Source organism: Macaca thibetana, chromosome 7 (assembly GCF_024542745.1).
Source record: "Macaca thibetana thibetana isolate TM-01 chromosome 7, ASM2454274v1, whole genome shotgun sequence".
In the NCBI taxonomy this organism is placed as follows: Eukaryota; Metazoa; Chordata; class Mammalia; order Primates; family Cercopithecidae; genus Macaca; species Macaca thibetana.
Genome location: NC_065584.1, coordinates 74,126,602 through 74,149,825, shown reverse-complemented (window position 1 = coordinate 74,149,825; position 23,224 = coordinate 74,126,602). Strand labels below are relative to the sequence as shown.

General features: G+C 38.4%; 1 protein-coding gene across 13 annotated transcripts in view; it reads left to right on the top strand.

Moving 5' to 3' along the window:
* NPAS3 (neuronal PAS domain protein 3) overlaps window positions 1–23,224 on the top strand; it is an 866,046-nt gene that overhangs the window by 716,981 nt on the left and 125,841 nt on the right. For all 13 annotated transcript variants that reach the window (XM_050798322.1, XM_050798323.1, XM_050798320.1 and 10 more), the window contains one exon: window positions 21,368–21,542. In XM_050798322.1, coding sequence (XP_050654279.1) covers window positions 21,368–21,542 — 175 coding nt within the window. The remainder of the gene's footprint in view (window positions 1–21,367; window positions 21,543–23,224) is intronic.

Below are 23,224 nucleotides of genomic sequence, written 5' to 3'. Positions count from 1 at the left end.
AAATGAATGGGTGAGAGAGAACAGTGTTTACATTACTAGAAATTTTACAAATGCACATAGCACTAGGGACATTAACTCAGCTTGGAAGAAAGGAATTGGATGACTCAGGAAGCCCACAGAATCCTTTTCCATTTAGTTTTCTGCACTGTTGTTTGCTTTTGCCTTGTTGTTGTTTTTTGGGGGTTTTTGTTTTGTTTTGCTTTTCCGGGAGTGGCCTTTTTGAAGAGTACAAGACTGCAAGAACTTGTACCTCCTCATATCTCTTCAAGGTAGTAAATCTCGATATTTCATCCCATAGTCTCAAAAAACCACAAAATTGGCTAAAAGTCATACCGTTTGCATTGAGTTTTCTATTTATTTGCAAACAAACATCCTCTTTTACTTCACTCTGAGCAGAAATAAATTATGGAAATAGCTCTTGAGGCCACAGTCTAAATAGGGACATTCTGAGGCCACCAGTTTTCTTACTTGGTGGTTCTGCCCCACCGCATTATCAGATGCCTCCCTTGTCTCTATTCCTACTGCTGTGCTAATGAAGCAAAAAATAAGTTTAGTATCGAACTTCTGTTTAATCAGACTTTCCACAGCTAGTCCTACTTGAAAAGCATTGTGTTTGAGGTACACTGCAAACGTAAGACTAGTAGTTTAGGGACTTTCTTAATGATTGGCACAATAAAGTACTACGCTAACTGTGTGGCATGTATTGGTTTCTCTTATCAATTCTGATTCAGGGCAAGGAGTACACGTGGGTAATGATTGTTGTTGTTATTATTACAGCTGCCCTTTATTAGCTGCCTAGCATATGCCAATCACATTATTCATCTTATTTAATTCTCTCAACAACCCAAGAGTAAGTTGTAAAAGTCCCATTTTACAGACGAGAAGATGGAGGCTTACAGTCAGAAAGTAGGAGAGCTGAGATTCCAACTCTGGCCTTTTCAACTCCAAAGTCAAAATGCACCCTGCTTTCAACCAAAGCAATGTCTCAAACAAAGATCACTGAAATGTGAGATAGACTGATTTCTTCTTTTTAAAATGTTTTAAATTAAAATTGTGTGTATTTAAGGTGTGTAGCATGATGTTTTGATATACGTATTCATAATGAACTTAGTGAGCTGAGATTACTCTAGTCCAACTAGAGTTAACATCTCTTTTCACAGTTAACTTTTTTTGGTGGTGAGAGCACTTAAGATCTACTCTTTGCAAATTTTAAATATACAATACAGTATTATTAACTATAGTCTCCATGCTGTACACTAGATCTCTAGAACTTATTCTGTGTAACTAAAACTTTGTATACTGTAACCAAAATCTCCCATTTCCTTCACTTCCTCACCCCTTATCCAAAGAAAATGAAATTAGTATGTCAAAGAGAAATCTGCCCTTTCATGTTCATTGCAACCTTATTCACAGGAGCCGAGATATGGAATCAACCTAAGGGTTTATCAATAGATGAATGGATAATGAAATACACAAACACAGAAGAATATTATTTGCCCTTAGAAAGGTGGATCCTGTCATTTATAATGCGAATGAACATGGAGGACATTGTGCTAAGTGAAATACACCAGACACAGAAAGACAAATACTTCTATGTCAAATATACAAAAGTCAAATTCATAGAAACAGACTGATTTATAGCCTTGATTGTGCATCTGATGCAGCTGTGAGATTGTAACAAGCCCCTTAAGTTCTGAATCTCAGGTCTTTAGTCTGACATACAAATGATAACAATGCAGGATCCCAAAGAGGAGAGAGGCCACATACAGAAAAGCCTTCTAAGGTCATCAGTTTAATCAAACCAACAAGTATTTATTGAGCACAGTGCTAGGTGTCTTGGGAACTATAATGATGAATAGGATATCATCCTAGACATAAAGAAGCCTGAATTCTAGAAAAGACTTTAATATGAGTATACAGTTAGCTAACTAGAAAGTGTTAAGTTTCTTAAGTTCCTGGAACAAGTCATTTCCATTTCTTCTCCAATTACAACATTTTTGATACTGAAGGAAAAAGGAGAGGAAAATTGATTAGAGAAAGTTTTCCTACAGCATGTATGACATTGTTTTAATAAAGAGGGGGAGAGGGAGTGGGAGTCAGGCTCTCTTTCCACATTACTATTAATACTTCCCTAGACCCCGTCGCTGGTGACTCAACACTGTTCTGACTGCCCTTGGCAGGAACAGTCCTCATGGATTTATTTTTCACATAAAATTGTTCAAATACACAAGCATTAATTATGCAGATTATGTAAAAAAAAGATAATTGTGTTACTCTTGCAGTAGGAGTGGGGTGCATTGCAGTCAGTGGATAGCATCTAGTTCTAGGTGAGGGATGGCAAATTGACTGCAGGCAGTGATAGAAATGCCGACTTTTCCAAGTAAATATTGCCACTTACTCCAAGTGCACACTCCTTAAAGCCCCTGCAAATCTTAGATATGTCGATTTTCTGGGATGCCAACCACACTCCTTTCCCGTGTCTCTGCCTGAAACGGCAGCAAGCCTTGCCCAAGCTCTTTCTGCCATGGTTCCTATCACCTTTGTGGCTTCCACTCTTGTATAAGCAGACACTGTAGAAATTGAGGGGAATTGTTTATGTACTTAGAAGATTTTATAGGTGTTTCCTAATTCATTCTCCTCATCAGAGGAAGCAAAGATTGCCTCTTCAAGACAACAAGTTAAAAACTGGAGAGACAGAAAAGGTACAGTGACTTATCCACCCTCATTTCAAGAATCAGTGGTGAAGACAGAGGAGCAACAAGAACAGACTTTTGTTTCCCAGGCTAACATTTAAGCCAGTGGTTTATATTATGCCTTTTTATATTAACAGTGTCACCTTAACTTAGTTGGTCTTTCTGTTTCTATCCTTTTCTTCTGTTTTGAAAACTGATTAATGCAGTATGCCAACAAGTCTAACACAGTGGTTCTCCCTCTATTTTCATCAATGAAATATGTTCTTTAAGCTAAACCTTCTGGAATGACCAAAACCAAATAAAACATGCCAGTATAGAGCTGCTCTAGTTGGAAAGTGAGAGAGAGAGGCCTCAGAGGTATCCCAGGGACTCCTTAACCTGAAGCCCACAGGTAGGCTCATGCCATCTATAATTTCCTCAAATGACTTGCAATGTCAGGGGGAGGATGGGGAAGGAAACGATACTGTTCATCAGAGATGCAAAGAATCTGTGATCCCTGTGGATCAAAGGCAGCTGTCTTTTGGTTCAGCATGAAACCCATTTTCATCTCCCACTAATCGTGTATTAATAATGCTTCTGAATCAAGTTCAAGTGGTTTTGAGTTTCTAATGGCTATGCCATACTTTTGACTCTTAAGTCTCAAAAGATCAGATTCAACAGCCCAGCTATGGGCTTCTGTTAATATAATCAATAGGTAGGCATAATGGATAAACCACCATATTACTCTGGGACCCCAAATACATAGCAAACCCTTCTGAATCACCTCATTCCTCAATACAATTTCAGTGCCATTTTTTCACTTACTTGCTCATTCATTCAATTAATATATATAGAACATTTTCTATGCACCAGGGTTTGTAGAAATGAATTAGATATGGCTGCTGCTCTGAAGAAGCTTACAGTCTAGTGAATGAATATACACTTACACTTAATATATGCCAGGTTTGCTTTTGTTTTACACATTGTATGCATTACCTCATTTAATTTTAACCGCAGGAAGGTAGATACCATTATTACCTTTACTTTATAACTGAGTAAACAGTAGAGTAACTTGCCCAAAGTGGGTAATGGTTTCAATCCCAAACCATTTGCCTCTAGAGTCTACATTAATGACCAGTACCCTCTATCAGGAACATGTAAAAGTGTTAGAAAACCTCCCAGGACATAGCTCATTGTGTCTATACAATTAGCCATAAAACTGGACCTGGCTATCCCAGAACCCAACCAAATATTCTAGTCCAACAAATGCACCTTGTTTGTCTGGCTATCCTGGGAAGTCCCTTTTAGCAAACAGAGCGAGAACTTATTAGCCTCAAAGACGGAACTTCATTTCTAAATGACACAGTTAAAACTAGAACAAGAGACTTAATAATAATTGTGTACAGTCAGCGAAAGCCATTAGATCGTAAGGAAGGGCTGACTGTCAGTTCTACTAATAGGTTACTAGAAACCATACCTTTAATAATCTCTATTTCATCTAAGGAAGCACACACACAGAAAAAGTAGCATTGGAGTGATAATGACTCATTAGTGACTTGAAATTGGAAGTCTGTTTCTTTGTTTTGCGTTGTGCTTATGTAGTGCTGTTCAGACAATAGAATAGATCTCGGAAAATCAAAGGATGGTCAATGGTAGAAACAAAAAGAATCCCCAGGTATAAAGGAACCAAATGGAGTTCACTAAATGAAAACCCCTGAGCATTTTGCATGAAGAATATGTAATCACCCCAGCGCCCCCCAGGACCACTCTCCTGAGGCTCACGGAGGGTTGGTTGTTCCACATGGAAGAAATGCATGAGAACAGTAAAGTGTATCCAAATTACAAGAGGGACAGACTTTCTAGCCTGAAGTCTAGAATGAAAAAATGTTAAGGTAAAAAGGGAGAAATAAATAGCTGGGTGCTAATAAAAATGGACAGTTTGCCCATTGCTTCAGTGATGCCAAATGGATGAGCTAAGAAAACATGCTGTGTTCTCTCATGAAGTCCCTGATCCTCATTAAAGAAAATGGGTATGAGCTAATCAACTCTAACAACTAAGTCTGCCAGGTCCAAGCCATCTCCATCAGTTCCTTCTCCAGCTTTTATTTCTCATAATTCATTTCTAAACACTGAAACTGTTATTCCTAAGGCTTCCTTGTTCTTTTGTGGATACAGAAAGAGCTACAGTTTAGTCTTCACAAACGTTGCCCATAAATCCTTGAGTCATCCTTGTTTTGATTTTGTTTTGTGTTTTTCTATCCCTCTTGGTATGGATTGCATGAAATTTTCCATTTGCAAAAGGGTTTAATCAACAGTAAATGTTTTGAATCAGATTAAAAACATAAATACTTTAAGAGCTATGTATTTATTCTGTCCTGCTAGATGCCGTCATTTTATCTTGTTTCTGGAGGGCAATGCAAAGCCATAGACGCTCTAATGAATTCCTTGCAACAGGCAGGTACACTGATGGTTAATAGTAATTAATGTTTATCTTAAAATATCCCGGGTTCTTCTCCCGAATTCTTCCCCTTCTCCTTGACACATCAAAAATGGGAAATCATCTATGAGACTCTTCTATTTGTCTCTGTTTTCGGACAGCACATTTACATACTCTCAAAAGCAATCAATACCAGCAAGCCCAGGTCTTCCAAGAGTCCTTAATTATATGCCTAAGAATGCATATGTATTCACATGTAATACTTATGTTTCTTCAGTGTTTCCCCCACCTTTTTAGCTGACATGTGTTAAGAGTCTTTGAAAGCGAAGAGTAATATAAAGAGAATAACAAGAAAATACACAATGTGTTGTTAAATGTGATGGCAAAATAATTTTTTTTTAAAAAAAAAGCTTCAGTCAGTATGATCAGTAAAAGGAAAAAAAAAAAGACAGCCGGCAAACTGTCTATCATGTGATGAAATTTGACAGTAGGGATTATGGCTTTGATGGACCAGAACAGCTAATAGAAGAAGCTGACATTTTTGAAACCCTGCTAATTAAGGGTTCCTTCCTTAATATTAAAATAAAGTCTTTGTCTGGGTTTTATGGTTGGAGAATCAGGTGTTTTCATTAATATATGCCAGTCAGTCTTAATAAGCTTGGAGGGCAGAGGAAGTTATTATTGAGTGACCTTCTACAAAATAAGCATGTTGCTAAGGGCTCTAACCCTGCCCCGTTCAGACTGATGAATCTCATTTCCAATGCAAAAGCTTCACAAGAAATCCAAGTATTCTCTGTGCAATCACAGAAAATAATCCTTGTGTCTCTTGTAATGTCCAGAATTGCCACTTACTACACTACTACTGTACAATGAATATTACAATACATATTATTTTTCTACCACAATTGTCTACATTTCTGAATTGCCCAGAATAGGAAAACTTATTGTGAAGACACTTGTATTGAAAAGTCAGCTCATTTTAATACTTTTCAAATAGTCATCTACTCTGTTCATGAATTATAATGCTCAGAATACATCTGACAATACTGGCTTTGAAAAGGAGATATGTCTATATTATTACATATTCATTTTCAAATAGATTTCAAACAGATTTTAAACCATTCATTGAAATTCATTGAAATGATAAATTCACAGTTGGATTTTGATTGACTCTTAATCCAATTTTACTTTTGATAAGTTTTCACCCCTCTCTTCCCACCCACTCCCAGGGACCTTTCTCAACCAATGCATTTTTGCTCTTCTGTTGGCTTTTAAAGCAAAACTGAAGGGGTTTGGTAAAATTGGAAGGTTTTGATAACCACATGTAAAGCTCGTAAAAATGAATTGGTAAATTTAATTAAATTCAGAAGGCACAACCCTATAGGTGATTTTGATTTTTCTGGCTGATTTCCAATGTACCAGTGCTGTCTTACAGAAGCAAGGTTTTTGGTAGCTGGCTGTTGGTTCACAACCTAAAGCAAAACTTTGAAAGAGTCTTTCAGTCACTAAGCCATACCAACGTATCTAGACGGCATGGAAATGCGCAGTTAGACAAGGTATTTGGTGTTGGGATAGTAGATCACACAGGTTGAGGTTTTGTGGTTGCCCAATTAAAAGAGCATTATTGAAATACTCTTCACCTTGAGCTCTTTCTACCTGCCCTAGGAAGAAAAGTTGGTTAGCACCACTGTTGTTGGACTTGTGGTTGAGTAAAAAGACAACAACCCTACTAGGAGAAGAAAGAAGCTAGATTAAAAATTCCAAAGTGTGGTTCCATATGAAAGTTAAAGTAGTTTTTTCTAATTCTGTGAAGAAAGTCAATGGTAGCTTGATGGGGATAGCATTGAATCTATAAATTATTTTGGGCAGTATGGCCATTTTCACAATATTGATTCTTCCTATCCATGAGCATAGAATGTTTTTCCATTTGCTTGTGTCCTCTCTTATTTCCTTGAGCAGTGGTTTGTAGTTGTCCTTGAAGAGGCTTTTCACATCCCTTGTAGGTTGTATTCCTAGGTATTTTATTCTATTTGTAGCAGTTGTGAATGGGAGTTCACTCATGATTTGGGTCTTTGTTTGTCTATTATTGATGTATAAGAATTCTTGTAATTTTTGCACATTTATTTTGTATCCTGAGACTTTGCTGAAGTCGCTTACCAACTTGGGGAGATTTGGGGCTGAGATGATGGGGTTTTCTTTTTCTTTTTTTTTTTTTTTTTCCCATGCAGGCTGGAGTGCAGTGGTGCGATCTCAGCTCACTGCAAGCTCCGCCTCCTGGGTTCACGCCATTCTCCTGCCTCAGCCTCCTGAGTGGGGTTTCTAAATATACAGTCATGTCATCTGCAGACAGACAATTTGACTTCCTCTCTTCCTATTTGAATACCTGTTATTTCTTTCTGTTGCCTGATTGCCCTGGCCAGAACTTCCAATACTATGTTGAACAGGAGAGAAGGCATCCTTGTCTTGTGCCAGTTTTCAAAGGGAATGCTTCCAGCTTTTGCCCATTCAGTGTGATATTGACTGTGGGTTTGTCATAAATAGCTCTTATTATTTTGAGATACATTCCATCAATACCTAGTTTATTGAGAATTTTTAGCAGGAAGGGGTATTGAATTTTATCGAAGGCCTTTATCTATTGAGATAATGAGGTTTTTGTCATTGGTTCTGTTTATGTGATGGATTATATTTATTGATTTGTGTATGTTGAACCAGCCTTGCATCCCAGGGATGAAGCCAACTTGATCGTGGTGGATAAGCTTTTTGATGTGCCGCCGGATTCGGTTTGCCAGTACTTTATTGAGCATTTTCATATCGATGTTCATCAGAGATATTGGCCTGAAATTTTCTTTTGTTGTTGTGTCTCTGCCAGGTTTTGGTATCAAGATGAGTTAGGGAGGAGTCCCTCTTTTTCTATTGTTTGGAATAGTTTCAGAAGGAATGGTACGGGCTCCTCTTTGTTCCTCTGGTAGAATTCGGCTGTGAATCCATCTGGTCCTGAGTTTTGTTTTTTTTTTTTTTTTTTTTTTTTTTTGGTTAGTAGGCTATTAATTACTGCCTCAATTTCAGAACTTGTTATTGGTCTATTCAGGGATTCTACTTCTTCCTGGTTTAGTCTTGGGAGGGTGTATGTGTCCAGGAATTTAACCATTTCTTCTACATTTTCCAGTTTATTTGCATAGAAGTGTTGGTAGTATTTTATGTTTTTTGTTTTTTGTTTTTTGTTTTTTGAGACGGAGTCTGGCTCTGTCGCCCAGGCTGGGGTGCAGTGGCCAGATCTCAGCTCACTGCAAGCTCTGCCTCCTGGGTTTATGCCATTCTCCTGCCTCAGCCTCCCGAGTAGCTGGAACTACAAGCGCCCACCACCTCGCCCGGCTAGTTTTTTGTATTTTTTAGTAGAGACGGGGTTTCACCATGTTAGCCAGGATGGTCTCGATCTCCTGACCTCGTGATCCGCCCGTCTCGGCCTCCCAAAGTGCTGGGATTACAGGCTTGAGCCACCGCACCCGGCCAAGTGTTTGTAGTATTTTCTGATGGTAGTTTGTATTTCTGTGGGATCAGTGGTGATATCCCCTTTACATTTTTTATTGCATCTATCTGATTCTTCTCTCTTTTCTTCTTTATTAGTCTGGCTAGTGGTCTATTTTGTTAATCTTTTCAAGGAAAAACAAGCTCCTGCATTCATTTATTTTTTGAAGGGTTTTTCATGTCTCTATCCCAAAAAAAGAGCCCATATAGCCAAGACAATCCTAAGCAAAAAGAACAAAGCTGGAGACATCATGCCACCTGACTTCAAACTATACTACAAGGCTACAGTAACCAAAACAGCATGGTACTGGTACCAAAACAGATATAGAGATCAATGGAACAGAACAGTGGCCTCAGAAATAATGCTGCATATCTACAACCATCTGATCTTTGACAAACCTGACAAAAGCAAGTAATGGGGAAAGGATTCCCTATTTAATAAATGGTGTTGAGAAAACTGGCTAGCCATATGCAGAAAACTGAAACTGGACCCCTTCCTTACACCTTATACAAAAATTAAATCAAGATGGAATAAAGACTTAAATGTAAGACCTAAAAGCATAAAAACCCTAGAAGAAAACCTAGGCAATACCATTCAGGACATAGGCATGGGCAAAGACTTCATGACTAAAACACCAAACGCAATGGCAACAAAGCCAAAATTGACAAATGGGGTCCAATTAAACTAAAGAGCTTCCACACAGCAAAATAAACTACCATCAGAGTGAACAGGCAACCTACAGAATGGGAGACAATTTTTACAATTGGTTCATCTGACAAAGAGCTAATATCCAGAATCTACAAGGAACTCAAACAAATTTACAAGAAAAAAAAACCGCATTAAAAAATGGGCAAAGGCTATGAACAGACACTTCTCAAAAGAAGACATGTATGCAGCCAACAAACATATGAAGAAAGGCTCAACATCACTGGTCATTAGAGAAATGCAAATCAAAACCACAATGAGATACCATCTCACACCAGATAGAATAGCGATTATTTTTTTTTTTTTTTTTTTTTTTTTTTTTTTTTTTTTTTGAGACGGAGTCTCGCTGTGTCTCCCAGGCTGGAGTGCAGTGGCGTGATCTCGGCAGAATAGCGATTATTAAAACGTCAGGAAACAACAGATCCTAGTGAGGATGTGGAGCAATAGGAACGCTTTTACTCTGTTGGTGGGAGTATAAACTAGTTCTACCATTGTAGAAGACAGTGTGGCGATTCCTCAAGGATCTAGAACCAGAAATACCATTTGACCCAGCCATCCCATTACTGGAGATATACCCAAAGGATTATAAATCATTCTACTATAAAGACATGCACACATATGTTTACTGCGGCACTATTCACAACAGCAAAGACTTGGAACTGACCCAAATGCCCATCAATGATAGGCTGGATAAAGAAAATGTGGCACATATACACCATAGAATACTATGCAGCCATAAAAATGATGAGTTCATGTCCTTTGCAGGGACATGGATGAAGCTGGAAACCATCATTCTCAGCAAACTAACACAGGAACGGAAAACCAAATACCACATATTCTCACTCATAAGTGGGAGTTGAACAATGAAAACACATGGACCCAGGGAGGGGAACATCACACACCCGGGACAGCCAGCGGGTGGGAGGCTAGGGGAGGGATAGCATTAGGAGAAATACCTAATGTAGATGACATGTTGATGGATGCAGCAAACCACCATGGTACGTGTATACCTTTGTAACAAACCTGCATGTTCTGCACATGTATCCCAGAACTTAAAGTATAATTTAAAAAAACAAACAAAGAAAAAACATGATGACTTTGAACAGATCTTTTCCATAAAAGGTGACATTCAGTAATTGCATTGTTTGTAACTCAGAGGATAAATGCTTGAGGGAATTGCAACCCCATTCTCTGTGATATGCTCATTTCACATTGCATGCCTGTAGCAAAACATCACGTGCACCCCATGAATATATACATTTACTCTGTAGCAACAAAAAATTTTAAAAATCATTTTAAAGGTTTTTTTTAAAGTTAACACTCAAACCCACTGCTTAAAAAGACTTACAAATAAATTCTTCAGAATTAAACTTCAAAAAAAAAAAAAAAAGATTCCAAAGTGTGGTTAACAGAGCAAATCCTGTCTCTAATTAATTAATTAAAATTACAAAATACACCATAGGTTTTGTGTTCACCTATTGGGGGAAAAAAAATCATTCACCATAAACTGAGATCATTCCAGTGTGGCATATACAGGAACAAATGAGATAAAAATCATGGGTCCAGGGCTTAAATATGTAGGACAAGAAGTTCGCTCAAAGTGTGCCAATTATCTAGGCCTGTGTCTACAATGAGACAATTGTCCTTGAGGTACCAACCTGAGAAGAAAAATGAGATATGACAGTTCCTATAAATGATTACTTGAACCTGTTCTTTAGTATTTTAAAAGGAAGCGGAAAACGGTTAATGAACACTAGCATGGATCTATCTCTTTAGGGCCTAAATCAATCACTTAGTGTTTATTGAACCTCTGCCTAATGCTTCCCCAACATCCTAGGCCTAATCCAAGAACAGTGTAATATACCACCCCTGCTCTTATAAGCTCCAGTGCAGTTAGTTAAAACCCTGTTGTGTCCTGGATTGCTCCCATCTTTTCGTCCAAGCCACCCGTCCTTTCTCATTCTTTTCTGTGAGGAGTCAGAATGGGAGTTGCTGTCCCAGATACTTTTGGTTCACAACCACGTCTGGGTGCAGACAGACTAGTGCTACTCAATGTGTGAATCGTGAACTAGCAGGTTCAGCATCACCCAGGAGCTTCCTAAATGCAGGATGTTGGCCCCTACCCCAGATCTCTGGAGCCAGAATCTCTGGGAGTCCATGCTGCATTTTAAGGAAATTCTAAAGAATCTGGAGAAATTTGAGAGGCAGTGATCTACAGTACTCATGTCAAAAATTAATCGTCTACTACATTGTGTTTGTTGTCATATATTTTTCTCATATTATTTGACTTTGTATGTGTTTTTCTTCTCTCTTCAAAGTGGACTGTAAGCTACTTGGGGGCAGGTGCTGGGTTGTAATGTTTCTTGTAATTCCTAAAATCCCAAATACAGTGTGTTACAGAGAGAGTAAATGATCAATAAATATATGATTGACTAATTAAATGTACTATTTCAGTTCTTTTATTCCTTGGGCATTTCTTTATTTCTGTTATCTTTTACTGTCTTATACCTCTTCCCTTTCATGTCATTTTCATGTTCTACTCCAAGAATTCTTGCTTCTAGATCACCACTGTTCAACAGAAACATACTGCAAACCCACATGGGTAATTTTAAATTTTCCTAGTAGCCACATTTTAAAAAGTAAAAACAAGTGAGAAGAATTTTAATGATTTGCTATTTTATTCAGTTTCACGTATCTAAAATATTATTTTAGCATGCAATCAATATAAAACATATGATGGTTTGCATTCTTTATATTTTTGTACAAAGTCTTTAAAACCTGGTGTTAATGTATACTTATAGCATATTACAAATCAGAGCAGCCACATTCCAAGCGCTCAGTAGCAACACCTGACTCGCACCTTCCATATTGGTCAGTACAGCTCTAGAGACTATTCCTGGATAAACAGCAAAGGTGCCTGAAACTCCTGAAATAAAACGCCAGATTACATGTGTGTGATTACAGCATTGTCTGGTGAGACAAGACATAGAACCTATCAGGTTCTCAAAAGGGTTTGCTCCCTCACCACCACCATAGTCCTCTCAAAATACCCTAAGATATACAGGCAGGCTTTTAGCCTCTGGAATGAGTCATTTCTTTTGACCCATTTTTTTCTACTTGCCAGTTCTATTTACATTCTCTATCCGAGACTAACTCAGTCTGTTATTAAACAGTTGTGAATTTAACTTATTCCTTTAAAATAGCACCTAGAGAGTGTTCAGGGTATTGACTTGCTTTCATAGAAGATAACCTCAAACACTACCACAGTTAGTAGTTACAATAGCCAAAATAAAAATAGCAGTATATTAGGCCTTTTTCTTATGGTAATTCACTAGAAATAAATTACGCACCATGGCCATGGTGCGCACATGGTATTCGGGAGGGTCAGTGATTAATCATGGCATGAAGAATTTTGTTCCTTCTTGTTCTCTTATTGGATTAACTCCCCAAATAATTTCTTAACATGGGCTAATCACCCATATTCTACAGTGGCTGAAATATTTTAGTATACTTTGTGGTTTTCTAAGGTTTTTTTTAGGTTCTGGGGTACATGTGCAGGATGTGCAGGTTACAGAGGTAAACATGTGTCATGGTGGTTTACTGCACCTATCAACCCATTAGGTAAGATTTTTAAAGACCCCTCATGGGGACATGGAGAAGGAGAGCCAGTTGTTTCAAATACAGCAGCAACAGCATTGACATGATGCTCCAGTCCAAGCAAGATCCTCCTTTGGTTTTGCTTTCTCTTAAAGAGTTCTTGAGGTATACAAACAAATTATCTTTGTTAAATCTTTCTGGTTTTGCTGTTGTTTTTTTCACCCAACAGTATCAGTTAAACATTGTGACTTAACTCCTGGTGGGAAGCGCTGTTGCTGATCTTCCACTATACAGTAGCCCCTTTGAAAACACTCAGGAATGACTAGTTGTATGATTTGTGCATTTTATTATTTATTATTATTTGGGTGTGTAATTGTTATATGGGTGCATTAAGTATATCTAAGGTTTTAGTCATATAAACCACATTATTTTATCATGACCAGAGTAAAATTACTTTGTAGCTTTCAAAACATAAATGGAAAAATCATCCCCAGAATTATTATAGTTTTCCTAATCCAGTTACCTTTCCTTAAAATATCAGAGCTGGGCTGGCGAGCTGGCTCATGCCTGTAATCCCAGCACTTTGGGAGGTTGAGGCAGGCTGATAACTTGAGGCCAGCAGTTTGAGACCAGCATGGCCAACATGGCAAAACCCCGTCTCTACTAAAAATCCAAAAAAATTAGCCAGGCACAGTAGCTCATACCTATAATCCCAACTAACTACTCCAGAGGCTGAGACTGGAGGATCGCTTGAGCCTAGGAGGCGGAGGTTGCAGAGAGCTGAGATCATGCCACTGCACTCCAACCTGGGTGACAGGGCGAGACCCTGTCTCAAAATAAAATGGCTGTTTAGAATCAGGGAAATATTTCAATTTCAATCTTACAAGCATTTTCCATTCTTTCTTGTTCATGTAATCAAAGAAGGACAAAATTCATTATGAGAATAACAAAAATTGAGATGTATTGATACTGAAGTCTGGCTATGCATAACACACATCCAGCTTTAAATGACACATACTGAAACATGTAAAATTTGAGGATAATGGATTAACTATGCCAATATCAAGTATTTTATGTTGATTGGTGTCCTTATCACCAAGGTAATGAAGAAGCTTTGAAAGTGACATCTTACTATTCATTTGATCTCCAGAAAAAAAGAGACTGACTTCAGTTACTTTTAAGATTGTTAATGTTTCTTTCTTGGCATCGTTTCACTTTTTGCTATGATGTAACCTCTAACGGCATCCTTTTTCCTTCTCAGCACTGTGATAAATACTAAAAAGTTGGCCTTTTCTCCCCTACAGACACTTGAAAAATTTAAAACTATAGGAACCTTGTAAAACAAGGTTTTAAAATTTCTTGATTTAGTCACTTTCACAAATCCCTGGGCTCATTCCTGTGATGTAATATCCCCACAGTATTAAGGCATTCTCTAGGTTCTTCTTTTAACTGATGTCTCTTAAGGAAAAGAAAAGGGATATTGACACATCAATACTGTTCTAAAACCACTGCTTCCATAGTATGGTGTGATGGAGGTATACCTGATCTAAGATTACAAGAAAGAATTAAATACAGCGTATAATTTATTCTTAGAACAAAAATGGGGGAGACCTTCAAAGAGTTTGTGGATCTGTTTTATACACAGACTATTTCCAGAAGTATTTAAACGTGCTGACTTCCAAATAACTGTGCCCGTCTCAATTAGTAGCTGCAGTTTGTTCTTTATTTCCTCTTTGACTCTATTTCCCCAACAGTCTGCTTTTTTCTTTTTCTTCTCTGAGAACTAGGAGATCCACTGATCCCCTGGAATTATCTCCTGGCATGTCTTAAAGTTCAGACCTGGTTATGCAGTATCTCTTGTTTTTTTTGTTTTTGGGGGGTTGTTTTTGTTTTTGTTTTTTTGAAACGGAGTCTCACTCTTGTCGCCCAGGCCGAAGTGCAATGTCGTGATCTCAGCTCACTGCAACCTCTGCCTCCTGGGCTCAAGCAATTCTCCTGCCTCAGCCTCCCATATGCAGTGTCTCTTTGGGTGCTGCTGTTGGAATTCTCAAGTCAGGCACGCCAGGGGTGATAGAAAAATGTATGTAAAACAAAAAAAGTACTTCATGGATTCCCACGGGAGTCAAAATGTTTATTTTTGAAGATAAACACATGATGTGGTATCTTTTAGCTAAAATTCTTTTTTTTTTTTTTTTTTTTTTGAGACGGAGTCTCGCTCTGTCGCCCAGGCTGGAGTGCAGTGGCCAGCTCTCAGCTCACTGCAAGCTCCGCCTCCCGGGTTCACGCCATTCTCCTGCCTCAGCCTCCCGAGTAGCTGGGACTACAGGCGCTCGCCACCTCGCCCGGCTAGTTTTTTGTATTTTTTAGTAGAGACGGGGTTTCACCGTGTTAGCCAGGATAGTCTCGATCTCCTGACCTCGTGATCCACCCGTCTCGGCCTCCCAAAGTGCTGGGATTACAGGCTTGAGCCACCGCGCCCGGCCTAGCTAAAATTCTTCTAAGGGAAGCCTCTGTTAACATATCTGTAGAAAGAGAGTGGATTCGTGTTCTTATTTGATGACACTGGAAGGATTTTTCATTCTATCTCATCGTTCTGATATAGAACCTTTCTTCTTGTTCTACTAATTTATACACGTATTTCTGTAACAGACCCAATGCTTTTATGCGGTTTTCTTCAGATAAGTCAGCAAATACATAGAATGAGACAGAGCAGTAAAGAACATCAAGTTTCTGTCAAAACAGTTCATAAATATTCAGTGGAATTCTGCAACATGTAGGAAGTCATGAAGATGGCATTAAGATACCAGTAAATCCAAAGAAAACCTATGCTAATCAAGCTATCATATCTTATTATATTTTATTCTCTTATCACTTTATTATCCTTCAATAATATAAATGTGACCCCCCCAAAAAAAAAAAAAATACAAATCCTGACCTGCTGTGGTGAGATAGAACTTCCACCTCATCCTGGGGCAGGATTTTCTAACCGGGATGTCAGGGTCTCTTGGGTAGATCTGAAAGCCTCACCTGGGAGTTTAGTTTCTGGGCCACTTACCACAAACAGAGTCCTCTCTCAGGAATGGCCTTTTATTCAGATATTGCTAGCATTCCCTAAGGGAGTGGAGCCTGGATGCAAAAGGACTCCTGAGAAAGAGGTTGACTAAGAGCCCCTGCAGTAACCTCAATGCCCTCAAAGTATTTTTTAATAGCAGCCTTACAAAAGGTTTATGACATTCTACCTTAAATAGGTTTTAAATGACCCTTTCTATTGATAAAAATCAACTTTGTATTGTTCCTAAGACTGAAATAGTCTAAAAGAAAGAAATATCTTGAAAACAGATGTATGGCCTTTCTTTATCAAAGTATTCTCTTAAGTTGTTCCAATATGGAGATAACTTACAAGATCACTGCCTACTCCTCATCTGCACCAAACCCCTTCAATCAAAGAAGCACTGAATTCAATGAGTTGCACTGTTAGTACATCACTCTAGTTAAAAAGTATTGCTCACTCCAGGGGGCCAAGCAAAGGCTATTGACATGCTTGCTTGATGTATGAAAAGACAAATTAGTCCCCCATCCTATCTACCAGCAGGGTACAGTGACCTGACATGGAAAAGTCAACTCAAACTACTGTATAATATATTTACATTTTTTTCCAGGAAACTTCAGAGTTACCAAATCAGCTGTGTCTAGTGTGCAAATTACATGCAAGCTAACAGAATGTGAAATAAATTTGACAAAGGCTATGTGGTTTAGCTTGACTATAGGATATGCTGGATGGCACAAGTGACTATGGCTTGTCCTGGAGGAATCTATGGTAACACTGGGCAAAAGGCAGGAAAAAAAGAGTTTAAACAAAATGCTGTTTCTGGATGTGATTATTTATTACTTGTTGCCTATCTGCTGCCCCTGATGCATTCTCAGCTGTTTTGTAGTACACTAAGCAACGTGAGAGAGTAAGTTCTCTTCTAGAGTTATTCAGCTGGAGTAAAGTTAGACCAAGTGGGTGAAGTTGGAAACAGTCATGCTTCCTTCTTCTTCTGCTAGAGAAACAGTTCAAAGATCAATGGGTCTGTTATCTTGAGTTTCATAAACAGAACATGGATTTTTGAAGTTCTCACAGTTGCCTTAGAATGCCATTTGCACTAATCAGAAGAACACATTATTGGAGGGGGAAAGCTCTACTTTTCCATTAGATCATAATTAAGGATTGAGAATAGGACCAATAATTAACATAAAATGAAATTTCTCTAAATTTCTACTATTGGTGATTTGAAGGGAGAGTTAAGAACAAATACTAATTTTTTTATGGAACTATGTTACAGATCAGATCCTGAGGACATAAGGGTGTGAACACTGGAAACTAACCAGTTAAACAGAGTTTTGCCATAGATTGGAAACAAGTGGATTATGAAAGATGGACACTATTCTCTTAAAGAGTTTCTTAAAACCTGTCCCTTCCTGGCACTCATACAATCCCATCCTCAGTTAAGCTCAAGGACTTAATGTGAATAAATATATTATGATGCTATATTATAATACATTTTAAGGAGTAAATAATGTTATCATTACAATGCCATTATAGTAACATAAAAGAACCAACTTAAACTTTTCCAAATCAAGTACAAGTAAAAGAAAATTTTTTTCAGGCGTAAATATCCATTCTTTATTCATTCAACAAAACATTTGTAATATAGCTACTAAATATAACAGACTAGTCCTAGTTCTCAGCAGGCACATGTTTTGGAAGAGGTGGTAACTGAAGATTTAAAGGTACCTAATTAGCACTGGATTGGAGCTCTATTTGTTTTTCCAACCTGAAGCTAACATGAAGTAATGTCTGTTCATCAAGCAAAAAATTCTCCTTCTTGCTGTCTGTAGTCTATTTTGAGGCACAGAATTTAGTGGCAGGAAACATGAGTTCTAGTGTGTCTCACCTGGTGAGTATCCATAAGAGAGAAAAAAAAATCAGACAAGGGTTTAGTGGGAAAAGTGGTGGACTGAGAATTAGACAGTTGGGCTCACAGCCCTGTTTCTACCACTAAACAGCTGGGTAAACTTGAACATGCATTTGAACTTCTCAGAACTGTAGGGCTTTTTCCCATTAAGTAAGGAGATGCTAAAAGATGGTTTTTAAGGTGTCTTCTGGCTCTAAAATTTAAGTGAAATGAAGTCAGCAGTATGAGAAATGTTGAAAGTGTTGGATACATGTAAGATGTGATGATAATGATGATGACGACTCAGGTGCATATGTAAGTTGACCTTTGTCTAATCCTACTTGTATTTTGGTTTAGTACACCTCCTTTAGTGCCTTGTTTTGGCCCAAGAGTTCCATGGGAAAACATCTCCAGCTCCAGGGGATTGGCAGTCTGCCTGCCCTCAGCCTCCTCCCTTCATGGTGCTCAGTGTTCTTTCCTGAATAAAGCAAGCTGAAGCACAGGGGAATTCAGAGGTCTCTCTGGCTGCCAGTGCTACTACCTGAGGGGTGATAGGTCAAGTGGGCTTTGAACCAAATTCTGTTTCCACCCTTGGCCTTTTCCAGTATTCAGGTTCTTTTGTAAACGGGACATGATCATACCAGTTCAAAAGATTGTTATGAGGATTAATCAAAGCAAAGCACAAAAATTAATACTTTTTGCACATAGTAGGTAACTGCCAGTATTGTTATTAAGGCTGAAAGCATGTATCACCCCTGCTGTACAGTGATGTCCCAAAGTGAGGAAACAAAGGTACACAATAATATACATTTCTTCATGTCATTCATCCTGATCCACCAAACAGCAACAACAACAAGACGTGTTTGTGGTGCTTATTTCTCACAAAGTGATTCCTTCTGCATAGTTTCACTGGATTTTCAAAATTAGGCTGAGAGGCAGGTAAACCAAGTCTTGTTTTCTTCCCAGCTCTCAGGGCCACAGCCTTGCACCATTCCCAAGAAACAAAACTCCAGGGGAGCATCCATGTGGAATACAATGTGGGTGGTTCTCCTAGGGCCCTGCAGAGCAGCAATGCTGCCACTTTCAGAAGAGGAAACTGAAGCCCAGGGAGGTTAAATTAATTGTCCAAGGTCACACAGCTGAGGAGGAAAATTCTGATCTTGAAGTCAGGTTATGACTCCAAGTAGTGGGGCTTTCCTCCACACTGCGCGGCCTTAACTACAGTATACATATAAACACTATGTTAATGTCAAACTCTCAGTGCCCACCTCGCCCTCATCATTAAGCTTTGAGGTATGTTGGAGGTATGTTGGTGGGAAATCCCATGAGGCCACAGGGAAAAAAAGTCCTCACCATGCCCTAGTGCTCTGTGGCACATCGATACTCAGTCCTGCCCTAGATGTGCCATACTCCAGACATTATTTTATGGGAAGGAAGTATCTGCACATCCAAGCAAATCAGGATGTGGAGAGAGTGGCCAGTTTCTGCTCTCTATAAGACTGGTTTACATGAATATTCAATAACCAGCTCCCCTAAAAAAATCTATTTTATCTCCCATTTGTGTTGTCATCCTATCACAATCTATGGTCGGTGCCAAAAGGCACACTGAAGTATTAAAGAAAAAAATCAGTTGGAGAAAAGTGACAGAAATATTTATGAAAGTGCTACAATTGGACTCCATGCAAAACGAGAGTGACTTCCTCATATTCACTAATCTCCAAACAAAATAACCATCAAGAAATATTAAAACACACATTTTATTAGTTTCATTTAATTTCTTAATTGCTCAAAGTCAGTTTACCCATTTATTACTGTGTGAAGTGCTTAGAGGCAAGGCGCACATTAAAGGGATTATTTCCATGTAATCCCCCCCTCCCAGAGGGTAAGAGCTGATCACTGTGAATCCCTTTACGCTCTGTAACAATACCAAATGGAGGAAATGGGGATTGTAAAATGATATAGTCAGTGGTTGGGTGATACAGTAGGAGAGTGCAATTTAATAGCAAGAGAAAAGTACCTCATTTTCCGTAAAAGTTATGCAAGCCTTTTTCAGGAATAGCTATTAACCAAACTGAATTTAGCCTCCTGTTTTTCTGACTTATACCTATGTTAATTGGTAGATGTTGAAGATCTGCAGCCTGTTAAGATGTTAATCAAATGGAGTCTGGGAGTAGATGTGATCATGTTACTGAGACTTGGAGTTCTGGGGACAAGAATTGCTCTGAGTATTACACTCTCTGTGACAGTTTTTCCACCGCCAGTCTTCCTTCTTGGCATGAAAGGGTGCAGGCATGCAGGTGGAATCTGGAAGGATGCTGGAAATTATCCTGGAAAGGGAAATGAGGTAGGCAGGGGTTCTAGGTAAATATCCACCAAGAAACTTGTGACAGTCTGAAGCTCTGGCAGCTTCCATGGTATGTCATAGCTGGCCTGAAACCATTGCACTCCAGAGGACCGGGAAACCCATTAGTGACCTGGGAAAGAGCTTTTGCTTGTCCTATTGCTGACACATCTCTCCCTGTTGTATGTTAGGAGCATTACCACTATTCTTAGGAGATAACTTAGAGCATTAGAGGAGTACAGAGGTAAGGCCAGTCCTTACCAGCAATTTCTGCCCCCTCAGGCGGCGCATGACCCAGATGCAGGGGTCATGCCTGACAGCATTAAAATACTCAGTGCCTCTATTTCAGGCTGAAACAGTTCTGATATTTGATATTCATTCTCTGCCTTTAGAGTTAGGCTGATTCAAAGAGTACACAAAATAAAACATTTTTTTAAAAAGCCCTCAAGGAGATTTGTACTATGTATCCTTTTTAGATTGAAGGCAAAACAAGCTGATTGCAGCAGAAAAAAAAATGTGGCTGCTTCAGACCCCAGCTGACCTCTTTTATATGGAAAATCCCTCATACGATTATAGAGCTAATGAGTAATTTTTAATGAAAACATTATGCCTTTGCATATATTTGTAAGCAGCCCTCCTTACATTTAAATTTACATGGAAATCAGATGATATGTATAAAAACACATCTTGGAAATCTGTGTATTTTAAGGAAAATACTCGACTGCTATCTCCGGCTGTTTCTATAGCTGTTCCTATCCAAAACTCAAACTTCTCAATAAGAAAACTGTAGAATTCAGTCAGTCATCTGGTTGACACCAAACATGCAAGTATTTGATGATGCGTGGATAAAACAGTTGAATACAAGGCAGACTCGTCCACATTTCACAGAATGTTTTGGCTTTATGCAAACAACAGCGTGTAAGGAAGAAAAAAAAACTGAGCTTAACAATTGCTAAATAAATACATGTGAAAACATCTTTCTCTTTCACCTCAAGAATCCTTAAGTATTTGAAGATGAAGACAGAACCAGGATTGTTTCTGGCACCTGGATGTATTTTCTTTTCTACTCAGAATCTGAATCACTGTGTTGAATTTGAAAATGGAGAAGCCTATGTAATGCCTTTCCTTTCTACCCTTTCTCTCCCCCTCTAGGTGGAGCTGACAGGCAGCAGTGTCTTTGACTATGTCCACCCCGGAGACCACGTGGAGATGGCTGAGCAGCTGGGCATGAAGCTCCCCCCTGGGCGGGGTCTCCTGTCACAGGGCACTGCTGAGGATGGAGCCAGCTCAGCATCTTCCTCCTCTCAGTCAGAGACCCCCGAGCCAGGTGGGAATTGCAAACCCAATGTGTGGGTTGGTGGGCAGGACCTTTGCCAAATGAGTGTGCTCAAGTTACCCATGTGAAGAGACTATAAATAGGTCTAAGGGTACTTAACAATTCCATGCAGCTTCCAGTCCCATGCAGTAATTAAATAAGGAAGAGATTTGAAAATAAGGAGACATTTTAATAAGTATAATCCAGAGATCTAATTTCAGTTGAACAATACATGTAGAAGGTACTAGTTCCTTTAGTTTCTCTTTCAAATTACTAGAGGAAAAAGCTTCCGATTTGGAATACCCTCTTCATTTTATTGTTACTATGGCTAAATGTAATGCATTTATTTATTATTCAGCAAAATCTATGGCAGAGGAATTCCAAATATTAGCTTGTGGAGAATTAAAAGTATTAGGGACTTGCAGAAATCTTGGTTTCTTTATTTTTTTTTTAAGCATCAGAAGGTACTTGAAAGATGTGAACGATAAATTAAGGCTAAAAAGAAAACAGAAATGGCTACATTTTAAACTGCCTTTCTACCCTCAGTATTTAATTAGATCAATTGTATAGAGGAATGAACAGAGGTGACATTCCTCATTGGGATTCCTTCCAGGACTCTTATAGACTTTGCATTCAGAATGTTCCCATTTTCATTGTGTTGTACTGATGATAATTTAAGTATTAGGGGAAAATCCATTTATAAATTAAACAAAATGACTTGATATCCATCAGTCCCCTAGTTCATCAAGCTGTTCAAACACGGGGAAGATTGGCTGGTCGGCCTGGGTCTTCCGAGAGCGCTGGTAATTAGATCTGCGAAGGATTTATTCTTTGCTGATTGGGGCTTTAAATTAATTGAAGTTCCACATTTGTGGTTTTGTCCTTTTTGTACTTTTTTAGAGGAGATATTTCATATTCTTGTGTGGTGGAGTGCTTGGCCAAGCAGCAGTGGTTTAAATGTTAATTTTTCTCATGAGAAGTTTAAGATTTTTTAATGAATCAAGGCCTGATTTGAAGTGCAAAGTTGTATTTACTTACTTGGAAAATTATTTTTTCACTCTTCAAAGATGCTTGTACTTTACTTGATCTGTTGTTTTAAAATAGATTCGTAATACAAAAGCATTTTATTAGCAAGAAAAATAGAAAAACCTATGTTAAGATTAACGTTAAAATAACTCATCGTACTTCCAAGAAAATTATTTGGCCTGCCTAGAAGTAATCACAATGTTTTCTCACACAGAAGGAAAAAAAAAAAAATTTGACTCTTGGAAGTATTTAATCCATTTTCCTCAGTGAAGTTAACTGTAGTTTCTAGGGCATTCATTATTCTTAGCATTGGTGATCATCCTTCTCCAGTGAGCCCCACACATGAGAAAAGAGAATATTTAAGATTATTCTTTACCTTTTAAAAATGAAAATATTTTTGTTCAGGTGGGGAAGTGATATATTCTTATACCATAACTCACTGACTTTACTGGGCAAATATGTCAGTGAGATAATTGGGACTGTTTTTTAGTCAATAGAATGTTCCTATCTGGGCATATTTGAGAAACAGCACATGCAAATGGTTTTCTACTCTTTCATCCTGATGTTGGATTGGAGAACCTCTTCCTCATGACTCAAACACACAGCATGACAGAATTTAAGTTTTAAGCCTTTGTATGAGGAAAGGTCTTAGAAAAGTTTGTTTCCTT